Source organism: Meleagris gallopavo, chromosome 4 (genome assembly GCF_000146605.3).
Source record: "Meleagris gallopavo isolate NT-WF06-2002-E0010 breed Aviagen turkey brand Nicholas breeding stock chromosome 4, Turkey_5.1, whole genome shotgun sequence".
Lineage (NCBI taxonomy): Eukaryota > Metazoa > Chordata > Aves > Galliformes > Phasianidae > Meleagris > Meleagris gallopavo.
This window is the reverse complement of record NC_015014.2, coordinates 22,221,905-22,237,539: the sequence shown is the minus strand read 5'-3', so window position 1 is coordinate 22,237,539 and position 15,635 is coordinate 22,221,905. Positions and strand designations below refer to the sequence as shown.

The 15,635-nt window shown below is 39.8% G+C and overlaps 1 protein-coding gene across 1 annotated transcript; it reads right to left on the bottom strand.

The window, feature by feature from the left end:
* Positions 1 to 224: 224 nt before the first annotated feature.
* MTHFD2L (methylenetetrahydrofolate dehydrogenase (NADP+ dependent) 2 like) lies at positions 225 to 14,030 on the bottom strand. Its single transcript, XM_019615118.1, has 6 exons — positions 13,954 to 14,030; positions 11,351 to 11,607; positions 10,283 to 10,405; positions 6,679 to 6,831; positions 5,817 to 5,924; positions 225 to 2,427 (listed from the first exon to the last, which is right to left on the bottom strand). The coding sequence occupies exons 1-6, from the start codon at positions 14,028 to 14,030 to the stop codon at positions 2,231 to 2,233; spliced, it is 915 nt and encodes a 304-aa protein (XP_019470663.1). The 3' UTR covers positions 225 to 2,230.
* Positions 14,031 to 15,635: the final 1,605 nt, after the last annotated feature.

Below are 15,635 nucleotides of genomic sequence, written 5' to 3'. Positions count from 1 at the left end.
GCAAGCGAAGCAGCGCAGGCAGAGAAGAGAGCATCAGGTGACCTTGCCGGGAGTTATATCTCCTCGCTGACCGCAAAGCCCCCTGGGGAAACGTAGCTGCTCTTCTCCGCTGGACAGGCACCCGGAACTTGAGCATCAGCAGTCAAACCCCCAGTACATTGCATGATGTTATGATGTGGAATACCGATAATGAAAAATCATGAAACCATGACAGAGCAACAAATAAACTAACCCCCAAAGCAAATGAACAGATCCATTTACTTAAGCCTGCTTTGCATACCAAGCAGGGAGAGATAAGCGTTGGAGTAGCAATTCCTAAAATGCAGCGATTGAACAATGTGGGAATTTTTTTTTCCTTTCTAGCTTTGTAGAAAACAGTGAAGCATGCTTCAAACAAACAAGCAAACAAGTCCTATATGATCCCAGTTTAGATATAAGGATTGTAAAACAGTAAAATACTGAGAAAGCAAACCAGCCACAGGCTGAATCAAGCAGTCCAGGAATTTAGCAGTTTCCATACAGAAGAGCCACAGGTTATATCCAAAGGGACAGGGTGAGAAGGAAACATTATACGTTAGCCAAAAAGGCAAAAGCTGTGTGGCACAGAGCTTAGGCAGTTCTGGCTGGGAGCAGACACACTGACTTTATGGAGGGATGGCCTTATGATGCAACAAGTTGGGAGGGAATGAGAAGAAAGGAACAGCATCAATAGCTACAAAGAAGAAGAGCTGCACAGCCAATTCTCTTGGATGGAAATAAACAAGAGACAACTTCTCAAGACGGGCATTCTCAAAGCCTAGAGTAAAAACATGAACGTCTGATTTGGCTTATTCGACAGCCATGGATGAAAGTGAATAAGAAATTCCTCACAGATAGATAATAGGAATCTTGCTATTATACATAGCGCACAGAGTTTATGTAGCAAGGTTTTGGTAGTAAGGGGCTTTTCCTCTGTTATTTTCTCTTTCACTTCCTTTGAGAAGAGACAGAGTGGTAGTGGGCAGGGCTGCACACTTTTTAAAAAAATGCAGAGCTGGATTGTGCATCACTTCAAGTCTATCTCACATTGTGTAATAACTGTTGTATCATGCTCCTCTTACAAAAGACACAGGGAGAATGAATGAATGAGAAGAATGAACGCAGCTAAATTGCTACTGAAGTGTTTAACTACAAGTCTAACTGATGACAAACTGTTCAGCATGTAAAAAACCCCGAACTATGATTAAATCAGCAGCAGTGAATGTTGATATTACTGCTTTATTTCCAAATAATGTACACGTTATTTTTCATCCACAGCATGTGAATTCCAGTCTGACCCACAGTTGGCTAATCACATGTGGGAGAACTAAGCCACTTCTTGTTCCTGACCTAGCACAAGAAAGGGATGACAGTGCAATGAAGCCCTGAAGGAATGGACATCTTGCTTCACCAAGAAGCAAGGAGATTTAGACATGTGCCTGTCTTCATCTGGAAAAATAACTTCCCAAGATTACATTTCAAGGATGGGGAGCAGGGAGGGAAGGAGCAGAAAAGAGTAAATATGCTCATATTTCTCCCCATTTATGATCCTCCAAAGTCATACAAGAGAAGGAAGATATCTCAAGTTGTACGGGATACAGAATTTTATCAAAGACTGGTTTGTTTTTAAGTTTAATTTTTATTTCCATCAATAGATATCAGTAAAGTAAAACCAAAGATTGCTCAGAAGTAGCACTGCTTATTTCTTTGTCCTAGAAAATCCAAACAAAGTATTTCACAGATCTTTCAGAGCCCCTCCTTTTTGCACTTATCATTTTCTTCCTCTTGACATGATAATTGTAAACAAACAAAAAACCAGCTATGAATAACATGTATGTGTTACCAAAATTACTATTTAATTTGCTACGTTTGCTCTTAATTCAAACAGCAAGAGAAAGATACCATTGTCTTTTATGAATGGCACCTCCAGCTGATTTAAAGAAAACCTCCTGCCAAAAATTAGATGACTCATGATTTTTGCACAGCACAGAGAATGTCTTAATTTACATAATTATACCTGTATAAACTACACACCAACTGGTTCCCAATCTGGAGTTCATTCTGAAGTCTCCCTAAGGGAAAGGTGTCACACGTGATGAGAAACAGTTTACGAGTCTACAAATACGAAGGACAGGAACAAAGTGCCAGATCACCTGTCCATCTTACAAGAAATCCTGCACACTATGACACCCTTGGCAAGCATGAGCACCACTTATTTGGTAAAATACATGAAATACCAAGTAGTGCCACCAATTGACTCCAAGCTTTTCTTTTTGGGTTTTAAACATTGTTTTTTGGTTGTACTAACCACATTACCTGCAGCTACTATGACAATGTCAGCAAGTTGAGTATGGATCTTGAGCTGTTCCTTTGGTGTGTGCCTATGTGCAATGGTCACTGTAGCATCTCCTGAAACATAAAGATTGACAATTAATAGATAGAAAGGGCCTATATAGCAATTACTTTCAAGTACGACTGACTCATTTTGGTACATGAAGGACAGTAAAGATGACCACCAGGTTTGTCTAGTGATGCATCACTTGTTTCAGCATAGGCAGAATGCTCACAACATTTGCATTTTACATATATGAAAAAGCACTTACTCTTAAAAATTGACACAGGATTAGTTAATACATAAACTTCGGATTGACATTATTTCTTATTGATATTCCCCCTTACAAGAATGAGCATGGCTGATAATCTGACCAACAAGAGAAAAAGACAACCAAGGTTCTCCTTGGCCTGAACTATGAGTTTAGTAGCTATGACAACAATGACACTCTGGGGCCAAGAGTCTTTCATAGAATCATAGAATGACTTTGGGTTGGAAGTGACCACTTAAGATCATCTAGCTCCAATCTTCCTGCTACAGGCAGGGATACCTCCCTCTAGACCAGGTTGCTCAAAGCCCCATCCAGCCTGGCCTTGAATGCTTCCAGGGAGGGGGCAACCACAAACTCACTAGGCAACCTGTTCCAGTGTCTCACCACCCTCACAGTAAAGAATTTCTTCCTTATATCTAGTGTAAATCTACTCTCTTCCAGTTTAAAATCATTTCCCCTCGTCTTGTCACTACCTGCCCTTATAAAAAGTCCCTCCCCAGCTTTCCTGTAGGCCTCCTTCAGGTAGTAGAAGGCTGCTATATGGTTCCCTCGGAGCCTTCTCCAGGCTGAAAAGCCCCAGCTATCTCAACCTGTACTCATAGGGGAGGTGTTCCAGCCCTCTGATCATATTCGCGGCCCTCCTCTGGACTTGCTCCAACAGCTCCACATCCTTCTTGCGTTGGAGGCCCCAGAACTGGATGCAGTACTCCAGGTGGGGTCTCACGAGAGCAGAGTAGAGGACAGAATCACCTCCCTCAACCTGCTGGTCACATTTCTCTTCATGCAACCCATGGCCTTCTGGGCTGCAAGTGCACATTGCTGGCTCATGTTGAATATCTAATCAATCAACTCTCCCATCTGAACAACGATTGCACACGAGGGTCAGACAGCCAAATCTTTCTGTCAACTGGAACATCAACAGATTTCATAGAGAAGAAATGTTCTTGAACTCACATGCGTAACACAATCAAAAGCAGCATCAATATTTATATGATCTGTACAATTTCAGTCAGATATTTTCCCACCCAGTCAAGATATTCTAAGTAATCATTTTACTTAGGTCAAATGCAACAATAGGAATGGAAAAGACTGAAAAAGGTACTGGGATTTCGTGGATGCCTGACCAGCTCTTCTGTCTCCTGATAAAGCAAAAACTGCTGAACCTGTACTTTATACCAGAGTAGGAAGTGTTTGGAGTTATCACAAGTGTAAGACCACATCCTTTCGGGTAAACTCAAAAGCTCTGGGGCCCGCTCCTGCATGCACCCACACTGCTTGGCACAAAGCTACAAATAAACCCTGCCAGCAAGACATGAAAAGCCTTGTGCAGATCAATAGAGATGCTGAGGAAAGACCACTACACACGAAACAAAATGTCATTGGATTAGTGACTAAAATAACATATAGAGTCCAGCAGCAAGGGTGGCAGTCTCTCTGAGGCTGCTCAAAAAATGCAAAGGTAAAAGGTATTGAAGGAGATTCTTCCCAGATTCTGATGGCATCTCCATCAACTATTTGTTCTGCTCAGTGTTCTTGTGTTCATCTCCACCTTCCATCCACCATGAACTCATAAGCCACTTCATTAACCATTAAAGATTTTTGCCATCTCAGACATTAACACCACAGATGCTTCCTCTGGAATGTGTCTAACTGTCTAATCTGTGCCTCTTATCTCATTAACTCTCTTCCCCAAGAATCTCATCTTCAATCTGTCTGCGCTCTGAATTCATTGCCCTTTTCCCTTATCTCTCATCGCTCCTCTCCTTCAGTTATCACCAGTCCCTCTTCAGTCTCCGCACTCATGGAGAAGCAGATGAAGACATGTGCAGTTAATGTCAACAGAGAAGTGCATATGTGCATAAGCTATTTCTTGACATAAGTGGAATTCCTAAGAGTTAGAAGTCTTCCACTGATTTTCTATAACTTAAGTCCATCAAGAACTTGGAATAAACAACTGCCTTCAAACTACCTCTGCACTTTCTTATGGTAAAAACATCCCAAGCAGTACATAAAGCCTGCATGTCTACTTTCCTTCTTTCTCCCCTCCCCCCTTTCTGCAATATCACCTATTGATCTCCAAAGTAACTAATAATAAAAAAATAAAACAACAAAACTCAAGGGGAACAAGACAAAGGAATGGAATAAGGATGGAATAAAAAGGAGAAATCTTCTGTTACGGAAAAGATAAGAAAGGTATCTTGCCTAACACTACAACCCCTGCTACCAAAACCATACATTATGAGGTTCTTTTGACTCATAAACTGTATTTACAGACTCAGAGTAAACAGTGGTTTAAATCCAAAGCTACATATATTCATAGCTTCTAAGCAGTAAAATCAGTACTAATTTCCTCTCCAGAGCTTAAGGATAAACGTGCCTGTGGTCAGCTCCTGAAGCCAAAGAATTGCTCTCATCACTATTAAGGAGAGGCAAGAAAAAAAAAAGATGGTCCCTACCTTCAAAATAGCAGTTCACCTCAGAAAGAGTGAGTTTTCCATTTAATTGTGATAATGCCAGAACAAAGAATAAGTAACTTAACTTTGATAATGCTACTTCTGATAGAAAATAAGAGGATATTAGCAAATAAGGCCTAGCACCATATTGCTATGTTAAGCCACTAGTTTATAAAAATAAAAAGTGTCTTGATCTGTCTATGGAATACACTGTTTTGTAAGGAACTTTTTCCTATCTAATCACATATTGCCACCTGCAGGACATTATAGTTGCAACATAAGAAAACATCACAGATGAAGACAGACCGCAGCTTTTCATTTTTGCTTATCATCTCCAAAAAACTGAAAACCTATCCAAAAACATACCCTTTAAAGGAACCTTTAAAAATTATCTAGTTTCAACCTCCTTGCCATATGCAGGGACTCCTTCCACTGAATGAAGCTGTGCAAGGTCCCAATCACAGAATCAATCAGACTGGAAAACATCTTCAAATTTAAACAGAACTTGTTTCAAAAGGAGGATAAAAATGATGACATAACATCAGAAAAAGCCCAGCTCAGAAACTGACCTTTTCTGCCGAGAAACCATCAGCAAATGTATTAGTAATCTCCTTGCTCCAGTTGTTAATGTCATACAAGAGAAAGGCTTTCCCTTTATCCAAATGCTCTGGTGAGCTTTATTTTAACTATTTCATCAATTGTTAAAATGGAAACATTAAGACACCTGACAACAGAGACTTACCTCCAGGCCTTTCATGTTCTCCATCAGTATGCAGAAGCATTGAAATGGGCATTCCAACATTCTTAGATCTCCCAGCTACAACAATATTTTTCCCAAATGTTTGTATTCCTTATAAGAAACCAAAACAGAACACAACATTTTATTCTGCTATTTTGAAATACCAAAACCCGTCTTCTCAATGCCAAAATAATAGCAATTATTTGCTATTGTGGATTGCTGACATCAGTGTGACTTGGAAACCCACAAGGCTGAACTTTAAGGTATGAACCCACAAAATAACACTCAGCTTTCACAGCAGAGAAACAAAACTGGCAAGTAATTGAGTTTTTCTGAGTCATCCTTTGTAGACTCAAAAATTCTCTTTCCTGACCACAAAGTGAAATGAAAGCTCTCTTGTCCATTGGTAGGAGCATACTGTACTCAGAAAATGGCACCTATTTAATGCATCTTTTTCCCTTCTAGTAACCAACTGAATATTCCCATTTCTGTTCTGCACTTTTCCCTTTACCCTACAGGGATCTACGCATTGCAGTCTTTTATTTGATAATTATACAGGAAGTAAGTACAATTCCTTAAAATTCTATGCAACACTAAACAGTAGAAAATAAGTTAATATTCAAAATGCTCAAAGTCTTTGACATTAACTATAATCTACATTTAATATTTATAACACTGGCAAAATATCCCATCCTCCTTGGCATCTCCTTATTAGACTGATCCAATACTGGTTTTTCATTGAGAGCAGTACATTAAAGACAGTCCACATCTTTTAACCCACACCTGACTTTATCCTTCATTCCTTCTGTGTTTTAAAAAAATAACAACAACAACAACAAAAATTAAATACAGATTAATTTCCTACCTGTCCGCTTTATGATTTCCCAGACAGCAGCAGCAGTGGCAGGTATTACAGATGGCTGATCGAGACACAGACGTCCAATGTTGATAATATGAAATCCATCCACATCCTTTTCAGGTGCGATAGCGTTACAAACTGTCCGCTCATCTATATGGTCTGGGAAACATTGCTTTCCAATTACACTTCTTTCAACTGTTAAAGGTCATCACTCCTATCTAAATCATTACACAGAGAAACACACAAATTCCATCTAGCTAGAGTAACCGTCTCCCCTCAAAGGTGGAGTTTGCAACCTCAACCTTTAAAGTTTACTGAAAATTATGATTCCATCTGTAACGCTGCTAATGCTATAGGTTCAGTCCAAATTATTGGCTGATACTAAGCTGTGAATGACGACAATAACTATAAAACTAGAAGTTCAAGCAAGGTATCTCTTGTCTGTTCTGCAAGAGTTATCATCATTTGGCTCAAAAATGATTTAAAAAAATCATAGGAGAATTTTTCTTTTAGTGCATATTTCCCATACCAAACAGAATCTATGTCCTAAGTTTTAATCAAATGTAAGGAAATCATGAACTTTTGCTTTCAGTTTCCATTTTACAGCACAAGTGACTTGAAGAATTTGTTTATCAGTGGGATCCAATTACGTCATACTTCAGAAAATTGAGAACACAAATAAGTGTTTCAAACTGCTGAGCTCACAACATAAAATGTGGCTTAAATGGTGATACCTGATTATGAAAAAGATATGCATTAGCAAGTTTCATCTCTGAAAAGTTACAAAATCAAGTTCAAAGCCTGCATAGATTTGGACACTCCAGAGGAAGAACGCGGTAAACTATGTCCCCCTATTGACCTATAAAGGAAATTCTGTTTGAGAAATACATTTATCTAGTGATACTTCAGTCAATTTTAGTCTACTGATTCACTGTCTAATAATTTCCCAAACTTTTACAAGAATTACACTCAAAGCTCAGTATCATCTCAGAATTATTATTTATCTCTTTTATATGATGACAGAACATCCATTCCAGGCAAGATCTCGACAAATCTACACATTGAGGAAGGTTCAATCTCTACTGTCATACCACTGATATCTGCCTGTGACATCATGGGCTAACACAATAAAATAGGAGGCACTATTTTTGCAGCAGCTCTTGTTAACCAAACTTGCATCATTACACTGGCCTTCACTTTCCTAGCTACTCCAACATGCTCTCTTATTTACACAATAAGCATGTGCTCTCCAGTCTACACATACTAGAAATGAAGTCTGGTTCTCAAAAGAGAAATTGATGAAAATAAAAACAGGGAACAAAAAAAGATTCTGAGAAGTATAGACAGGGAGCAAAGAATAAACTGTTCCAAAGCACAAAATGACATGATGTTTATCCTAATTTATCCCACAATTCTTTGCTGCTTACAACTAAGAAAATGTCAAGTTTTTCACATTCTATCTCAAATAAACATCAAACATGTCTTCCTATCTTCCAGGCAATTTAAAAGATAGAGCAAAGTCTCCACGAAGCCATTACCACATCAGAAGTACAGTGCTCCAAAGGGGCACAGAAAGGAAGTTTTCCTCAGGCAAAGATGGTAATCCTCAAAGTTAAGTTGCTGCAGCTCACAGGTCTGAAAGAACAAAGCTATCCTCTGCTTCTATTTTTATCCCAGTGTTGATCAAAAGCCACACCTGTGTGTGGCTTATTGTGAAAAATAAATAAATATCCAACACTCCACACAACAACCCCTACTGTGGGATGAGCAGACACTGCTGATTAGGTTTTCACAACTTCTGGGCTTTGCATCCTTCTGTTACAAGATAAGTCAAAAGGATTTTGGAAAAGGAAGTACATCAGTTTTCTGTCCGTTTCTCACTCAAGAAGTCTGGAGGAAACATGGTGTTTCAGCAGTAACAATAATTCAGTAATCAAAGTTATATCCAACATCTACTGTAGAAAGAATCTCCGGAAGATTTTCAGTTCATGATGGTTTGGATATTTACCTCTGCTAGATAAGTATACAAACAATGTAACGCTGAAAACGTTGTACTATTCATCAAATGCCTCTAAGGTTTTAGTAAGGTAGACAGCAGCCAGCCCCAAAACAACAAGTTTCACAGGCTGAAGAAAGACTATTTATTCTTAATGTGGTTATGGTAACAGACGTATCAGTTTATAGGCAAGCTCACCACCTACCTGAGAATTTAAAATATTCAAACATATCAGCAACAGATATTTAAACTGACTTAAACTGACATAACTGGAATTATGTTCTGATCCTTCCTTGTGAAATGTTCAACAAGCTTAAAATTGACAAGTTGCAAGGCTCAAGTCCCTGTAAAGCAGACTGCTCAGGAGGCGATTGCAATGACTTTTTATCTATCACACACACACACACACACACACACACAAAAAGTACTCCTCCAAGTGGTATCCAACCATTTGATGGAGTATCAGTGCAACTAAGATATGCACAATACCTCCAATTCCCAGAGAACACAGCAGTAGATTGGGAATCTGTATGGAGAGTCTGTGAACTATGCAACACACAGAGAGGAAGACTTCTATCCCTAGGTTCTCAGTACTTAACCTTTTGTGTAAGTTCTTAATATTGAGGACAATTCATTAAATCACCTGTTTGCCTTAATCTGTTATTGCAGGGATAGATGTTTCCCAAACCAGCCCACCTTTTCAAGCTGTTCCCGACTTTGTGCCCAGGATTTCCTCCTCCTCCCTTATGTTCTACTTCCACCTAGTGGCTAACTCACTGCAGCAGATGGCAAACTTGTCCACAACCATCAGTTTTCTCATGTAATACAAATGACAGAACTTACTAATAATTAACATTGGTTGTTATTACAAACGTGAACAAAACACATCCTTCAGTTCCTTTATGAACTCTAAAAACAGACAGCTCCTGCCCTTCAGTGCCCAGAGTCTAAATATGTGATAAAAGACAACATTTGAAAATAAAAAAGAGGGGAAAACTCAACACGTCACCCAGTCTATTACAATGACTCTCTTAGCTTAGGCAAATCCCTAAGAGAAAGCATACACTGGTTTAATGAAGTTAGAGATTGATATGAAGAGCTACAAATTTTAGCACTAAGTACCATACTGCCAGCTGCAAAGAGTGAGATTATTGTACAGAACTGGAGTGGGGAAACAATCAACAGGAGCATGCTAGAGGCTTTCAAGTCTTTAACACAATGCTTATCTCAAATATTGGTGAAAGCACACAACAGGCAAATGAACATTTAGAGTGCAAGCAAGAGCCACTCTGAGAAAGACTGTAGCACTATCTGCTAAGCAGTGTATCTTGGCACAATGCAGGAGATGAACAAAGGTTTTGGTATTCACGACAAAATACTGCAACATGGTAGGAAAAAATAAAATCAAAATCAGAGAAGTTAACTTGACAAAGTTGAGAGAAGACTTGCTATTTATAGAATAACAGAAAAAGACATCTCTTCATCTAACCCTTCATTATATATTTGCTCTCTTTCTGGAGCCACTGATGTCACTATGATGCACTTGCAACAGCAAAAGTTATCAAACATTTTCTTCTTACATAGATCATATGTAGGGAGTGAGATAACACCCACCTGGGAGAGGCAGCTGAACTAATACACCACTAACTGCTGAGTCCTTGTTGAGTTTTAATGTCATATCCAAGAGTTCTTCCTGAGAAATATATTTAGGCTTCAGTATGACCTCACTAGAAATTCCTGACAGGAAAAGAAAGACACTTATTTGTATCAGGAAATTTAGAGAGAGATTACTCACGCTGTACAAAAATCTGTTAAATGTTCAACAACTGTCTTGAATAAGACTCTCTGGTCTTTAATGCTATATTTCCAGTTATCAAGAGCAATCTCACAACAAAGTTAGTAATTTGACACAGCAGCTTCAAAATTAAAACAAAGACAAAGAATATTTGGAAATCAATGCATAAAAGAATTTATCTATAACTATGCTCTTGAGAATTATGAGTAAAACCAAATGGACCTAGCTTTGCTAGTAACGCTGGCACTATCCGATGGCTCTTCTACTTCTGCAGGACCAAACTTACAACAGATTTTTCAAGTCACAGGACAAGACTGCAGCTCCACCAAAAGCAAGAAAATGCTTTCTGCTTAAGCTGTGATGCTCTTCCATTCTGAGGTGATTGAGTCGTATTCCAGGTAATCAGTCCCTCAGCTTTACTATTTGATTTATATCTAAAACTCTGCCCTTCACATATACAGCTGTGAAACTTTGGTTCTGGATGAGACTGCCTGGCTTTACTGCAGACCTACAGCATCCAACAAGCCAGAAATTCCATGAGATGCACCACATACAGATGAAGGTAAATACGATGCTATGAAAAAAAAATGTTATTCCTCAGCACTCACCTTTCATTTGCAGTTTCTAAAAGTAACAGTGCAAACTACCTCCCAGTAACATTTTAAGATGCACCATTAAAATTATGCCTACCATGCACATGACATAAGAATTACTTCCTTTGTAAATCACTGCAACTTCTTCACCTTAGGTAAATCAGAGAAGGTGAGGAAGAAAAAGGTGTGACATGAGATAAAGATCCAAAGGGATTCTCTTCACCACTTTTAGAATTTTTTAAAGAACAGCGTCCTGTGCTCACCAAAGGAACACTTATATTACCTAGTACATACCTACAGCTGCAGCTGCTTTTACCTTATTTCTGACATAGATATGACTAGCTGGGTTGTCTCCTACTAATATGACAGTGAGATGAGGTCTCTTGTTCCCACAGGATATCCACGATTCCACATCCCTTTGAACTTCCTTCAAGACTTGTTTAGCGAGCTTTGTCCCTGAGATAATGGCTGCTTCATCACTAAAAAGACAAAAGTACACACAATAGTCACATCTGGACAGTCCATAACCATGGCACTTCTGAGCACACCGTCTACTGCATTAAATACTTGCACATGCTTTGATGCACAAATTTGAATTCTAACACTACTTGAAAAATACTCATGTAGCTTCCTGCATGAAAGACAGAGGGAAGCTGAAGAAAGAGTCTTGTGCCTTGAGCTTGTCTCAGCACCTGCCACCCACCCTCTTTTCCTCTCTCTCATTGCTGTCACCAAGACCCCAAGCAGTGATGTGGAAACCCCCATGCACCCCATCAATCTGCAATAAGTGAGAAGCCTCCAGCACGCACTGCTTTCAAATGCTACAATAGTGCCATTGTTGTATCATGTAATCTAGCCATTAAACACAGACTTTGTTGGGTGGGAGACAAAAGCAGGAAGGTGCACAAGAAGGAGACTGGGGCAGGAAGAAATCCTCCAAAGTACCCAAATCCCAAATCGGGGCTTTATTTATACAAGTCTTCTACATCTGACTGATGGATGAAGAAATCCAGGCTACGCTTGTATTAATTACCACAGAGCAGTTCTATGAAGATTTTGCTGCAGAGGGAAGAACGAAGTATCCAAAACCACACAGTTCTGGACCAGAACTAAGAGCACCCAACTCTTGAATTTCTCCTACTGCTCACTCTCTTCAAATAACATAACTTCGGAGCAATAAAATGACAATCATACAACACAATAAATGAACACATTGTTGACATCAATTTTACTCCAGTTTTAGATACATTCAAGGTTATTTTTGGCATTGCTTAACTTGAATTTTTTGTTTTTAAAGCAATACATGTGTTTTTATTCTTTTCCTAATGGTCTACTCTGTACTTTCTCATTCCCCACTTCTCTCCTTGCCATTAGTTATGTTTAGGCCATGTATAGCATTGGCACAAGACATTTGTTTCCATGTACTTCTTTGGCCAAATAAGTAGTTAGTGCTTAACAATGTAGCAATGCCATAAATGTTTAAGGACAGAAAGAGCTAACAACCTTCTGGTGCCAAAAAAGGTTTTCAACCCACACACAAAAGCCATTTATGCTATTTTTGCTCTAAGTGCATGGCCAAAGTATTCATTTTCCTCAACTCTGGGCAACTGATTTTAAGTGTATGCTACTCCCTTATAGATATAACCACATAATTGCTGAGTAAGTCTCAAAGATCTGCCACAATGAAATTGGACCATATTCACCCCATCACACTCCATCCCCTCTGCCATCAAAATATCAAAAAATCCAAAGCAAATGAAGAGAACTACAATGCTAAAAAACAAACAAAAAAACCCAACCAGCCAAAAAACAAAAACAAACAAACAAAAAAAATCAACAACCCACAACCATGCATGCACACAAACAGAAAACACTCTCGCATCCTACAAGCAAGGATACAATGCACATTCTCTATCAGAGCCAGGAGCCTGACAGCAGGCTCTCCCATGCTCGGATCTTTCTGAAGATAGCATAGAGCAACTTGCACAAGCTTAAGTGACAGTAAGTTACAAAGGAGAAAAACTTGAATGGAAACTCATACGGGGGTACCCCAGGTATCAGGGACCAAGCCAGCGCCACGTTAGTTCACGCATGCAGAAATGAGCAAGCAACATTCCACCTTTGCACTAAGGTGCACAACAGTCTGACTGTCTGTGAGCTATCCCTTTTTGATGTTACAATAGAGATACTCAGAAGACACAGAACGAGGTATCAACTCAAAGAGTAGCTCTATTTTTTTGTATTCCTAACTTTGAGGTGCTTGGGAGTGAGATGCTAATGAGCAGACACATTTACAGCAAACAGCCAGGAGAGCAACCCCCAGTCTCAGAGAGTATCACAGTGAAAATAAAGTACAAAGAAAAGGAATACTTGGCTGAAATACCAAGCTAGCACTTTGGAGACTGACTGACAACGAACCATGAAGGAAGTGAGACAAATCCTTGGAAAATGGAGCACCTCAAGGAGATACAAAGTTTGTCAAGTAATGCATTCTCTCTTCAAAGGAAGGGAAGAGCCAACCTCAGTACAAAGCCATTGATGGACACCCTTTTTTATTTTTATTTTTTTTAGCAGAGCACAGTAGTATAAAGCTTCAGCAAGCCAGTGTTCCAGTTGTCGCGAGATACAGGCAATTGGAAGTGCTCCACATACCCACCAGCTTGACCTTCTATTGGAAAATGGCATGACTATACCCAACTTGTCAATATGGCTACCTCAAGAACCATCACATGTAGCACGACCTTTTTGTCAGCCTTCCCTGAGGACCACCTCACTGGCCAAGCACCCAGGAGTTTGGCCTCATCTCAGCCAGTATCTAAATCTTTACAAATCTAATGGCAACAAACAAACAAACAAGCATACAATAAATATTACATTACTTAGAATACAAAGATTACGTTCCTGTACGCAGATATAGCAGTTCACACACTACCACTCTGCTGTCTATTTGGTTAAATGCAACAGAAAAGACCATCTCGTGTTTACTATTAACCATAGTATTTCAGTTATACAAACCCAGATCTCTATCAGCACTTAAACAGCTGTGTCAAATGAGGACCACTGAGAGATGCCCTAAGATTAGTTGTATTGACAAGAAATTATCTCATCTGATTATCATGACAGCAAGCCAACATACTATCTTAGGAAAGTTTTCAACAAGCAATTAATTCTGGCAATTAAATTTATTTTTACATCTTGCTCTTAATTACTTTGGTATCTGTTACTTAAGCTTTGCCTGACACATCAAATAAGAGAAGAACCTGTGCTGGCATTTTGCCTCCGTTTTCTAGGAAGGCAGCAGTATTTATTATTTCTCATCATTATTATTTAATTTCTAGCAGGTTCAGAATTTTGTCTAGAGTTCTAAGACAAGCGTAGAAATTCAGAGTACGTGGAAACGTGCACTATGTTTTGTCTAACAGAAATGTGTTTTCTGCTCCTAATAAGAATCACTCTGGGAAAAAAAAAAAGTTGTACAATCATTTTGGAAGGTAGCTTGCAAAAGCAATAAAACCTCCTGGTTCAGATTAAGACTGGATTGACTTCCCACCTGTACAAGCCTGATCAGTGTTTGGTTCCTCTCCTGTCTAAGCCATATTCTTTCAGGAAAACAAGACTGCGCTTTCAGAACACACAGAACAAAGTTTTGCACTCTATATTGCCTCTACTATAAGAGACTACAGGACCAGAGTGTAATAACTTGCAATTAACAACCTGTCACATAATATCTCACATCTGTATATGTTCAGGAGCACAGCTAAACAAGAAAAAAGGCAATTCCTCAACATATGGCGAGAATGTCAGATTGGACATCTGAAAAAATTTTACTCTTTGAAAGAGCAGTGGTGGATTGGCATGGGCTGCCCAGGAAGGTGATGAAGTCACAGTCCCAGGGGGCATTAAAAAACCGTGAAGATGTGATGCTGAGGGATACGGTTAGTAGGCATGGTGGGGATGGGCTTATGGTTGGACTCAGAGGTCTTTTCCAATCGTAACGGTTCTGTGATTCTGTGCCAATGCTTCTCAGGTTTAAAATCTCATTTAACTCTTTGAACAGAGACAGGATTACAAAACTACAGCAAATAGTAAGGCATCAGGTGCAGAGGAAGATTGCAGTGCAGCAAGTCAGTCCAGGCACTGCAATCAATATATCCCCATTGAAAACAACCCCGTGTAGCCCCTGAGTGGTGGGACAGCAGCCAGCACCGTCACTGTGCCCTCCACCCCACTGCATCCATGGTTCACATTCTGCATCCTTCTCGGTTGCGCTGCCGACGACGTGCGGGGCATCACACAGCGGTAAGCTGCTAACTTAGATCCGCGTCTACACAAGCCTGAAAACAGGAGCTGTCACAACAGGATCTTCTCCAGCCTGCTCACGATTTATTTCCCAACGAAAGCATCCCTAACGCTGACCCGATGCGAGCACCCGCTGGTATCTGTGCTGGAAAGCAGCAGCTCCCGGCAGGTGAGCACAGCAGCAGCGCGCGTTCATTCAGAAATACCGACACTGTGCCCAAAATAGAGCCCCATCCACCCCGGGGAGGGCCCGGCCCGCCCGGGAACACGATCACCGGCA

What these genes read in the sequence shown, in the direction of transcription:
- MTHFD2L (XM_019615118.1), bottom strand. Translation starts at nt 14,030, where the DNA reads ATGGTCTTTTCTGTTGCATTTAACCAAATAGACAGCAGAGTGGTAGTG. An exon ending in CTATATCTGCGTACAGGAAC is followed by an intron (nt 11,608 to 13,953) that starts GTAATCTTTGTA and finishes TTAATGCAGTAG; the next exon opens with ACGGTGTGCTCAGAAGTGCC. An exon ending in GGAAATCATAAAGCGGACAG is followed by an intron (nt 5,925 to 6,678) that starts GTAGGAAATTAA and finishes GTTTCTTATAAG; the next exon opens with GAATACAAACATTTGGGAAA.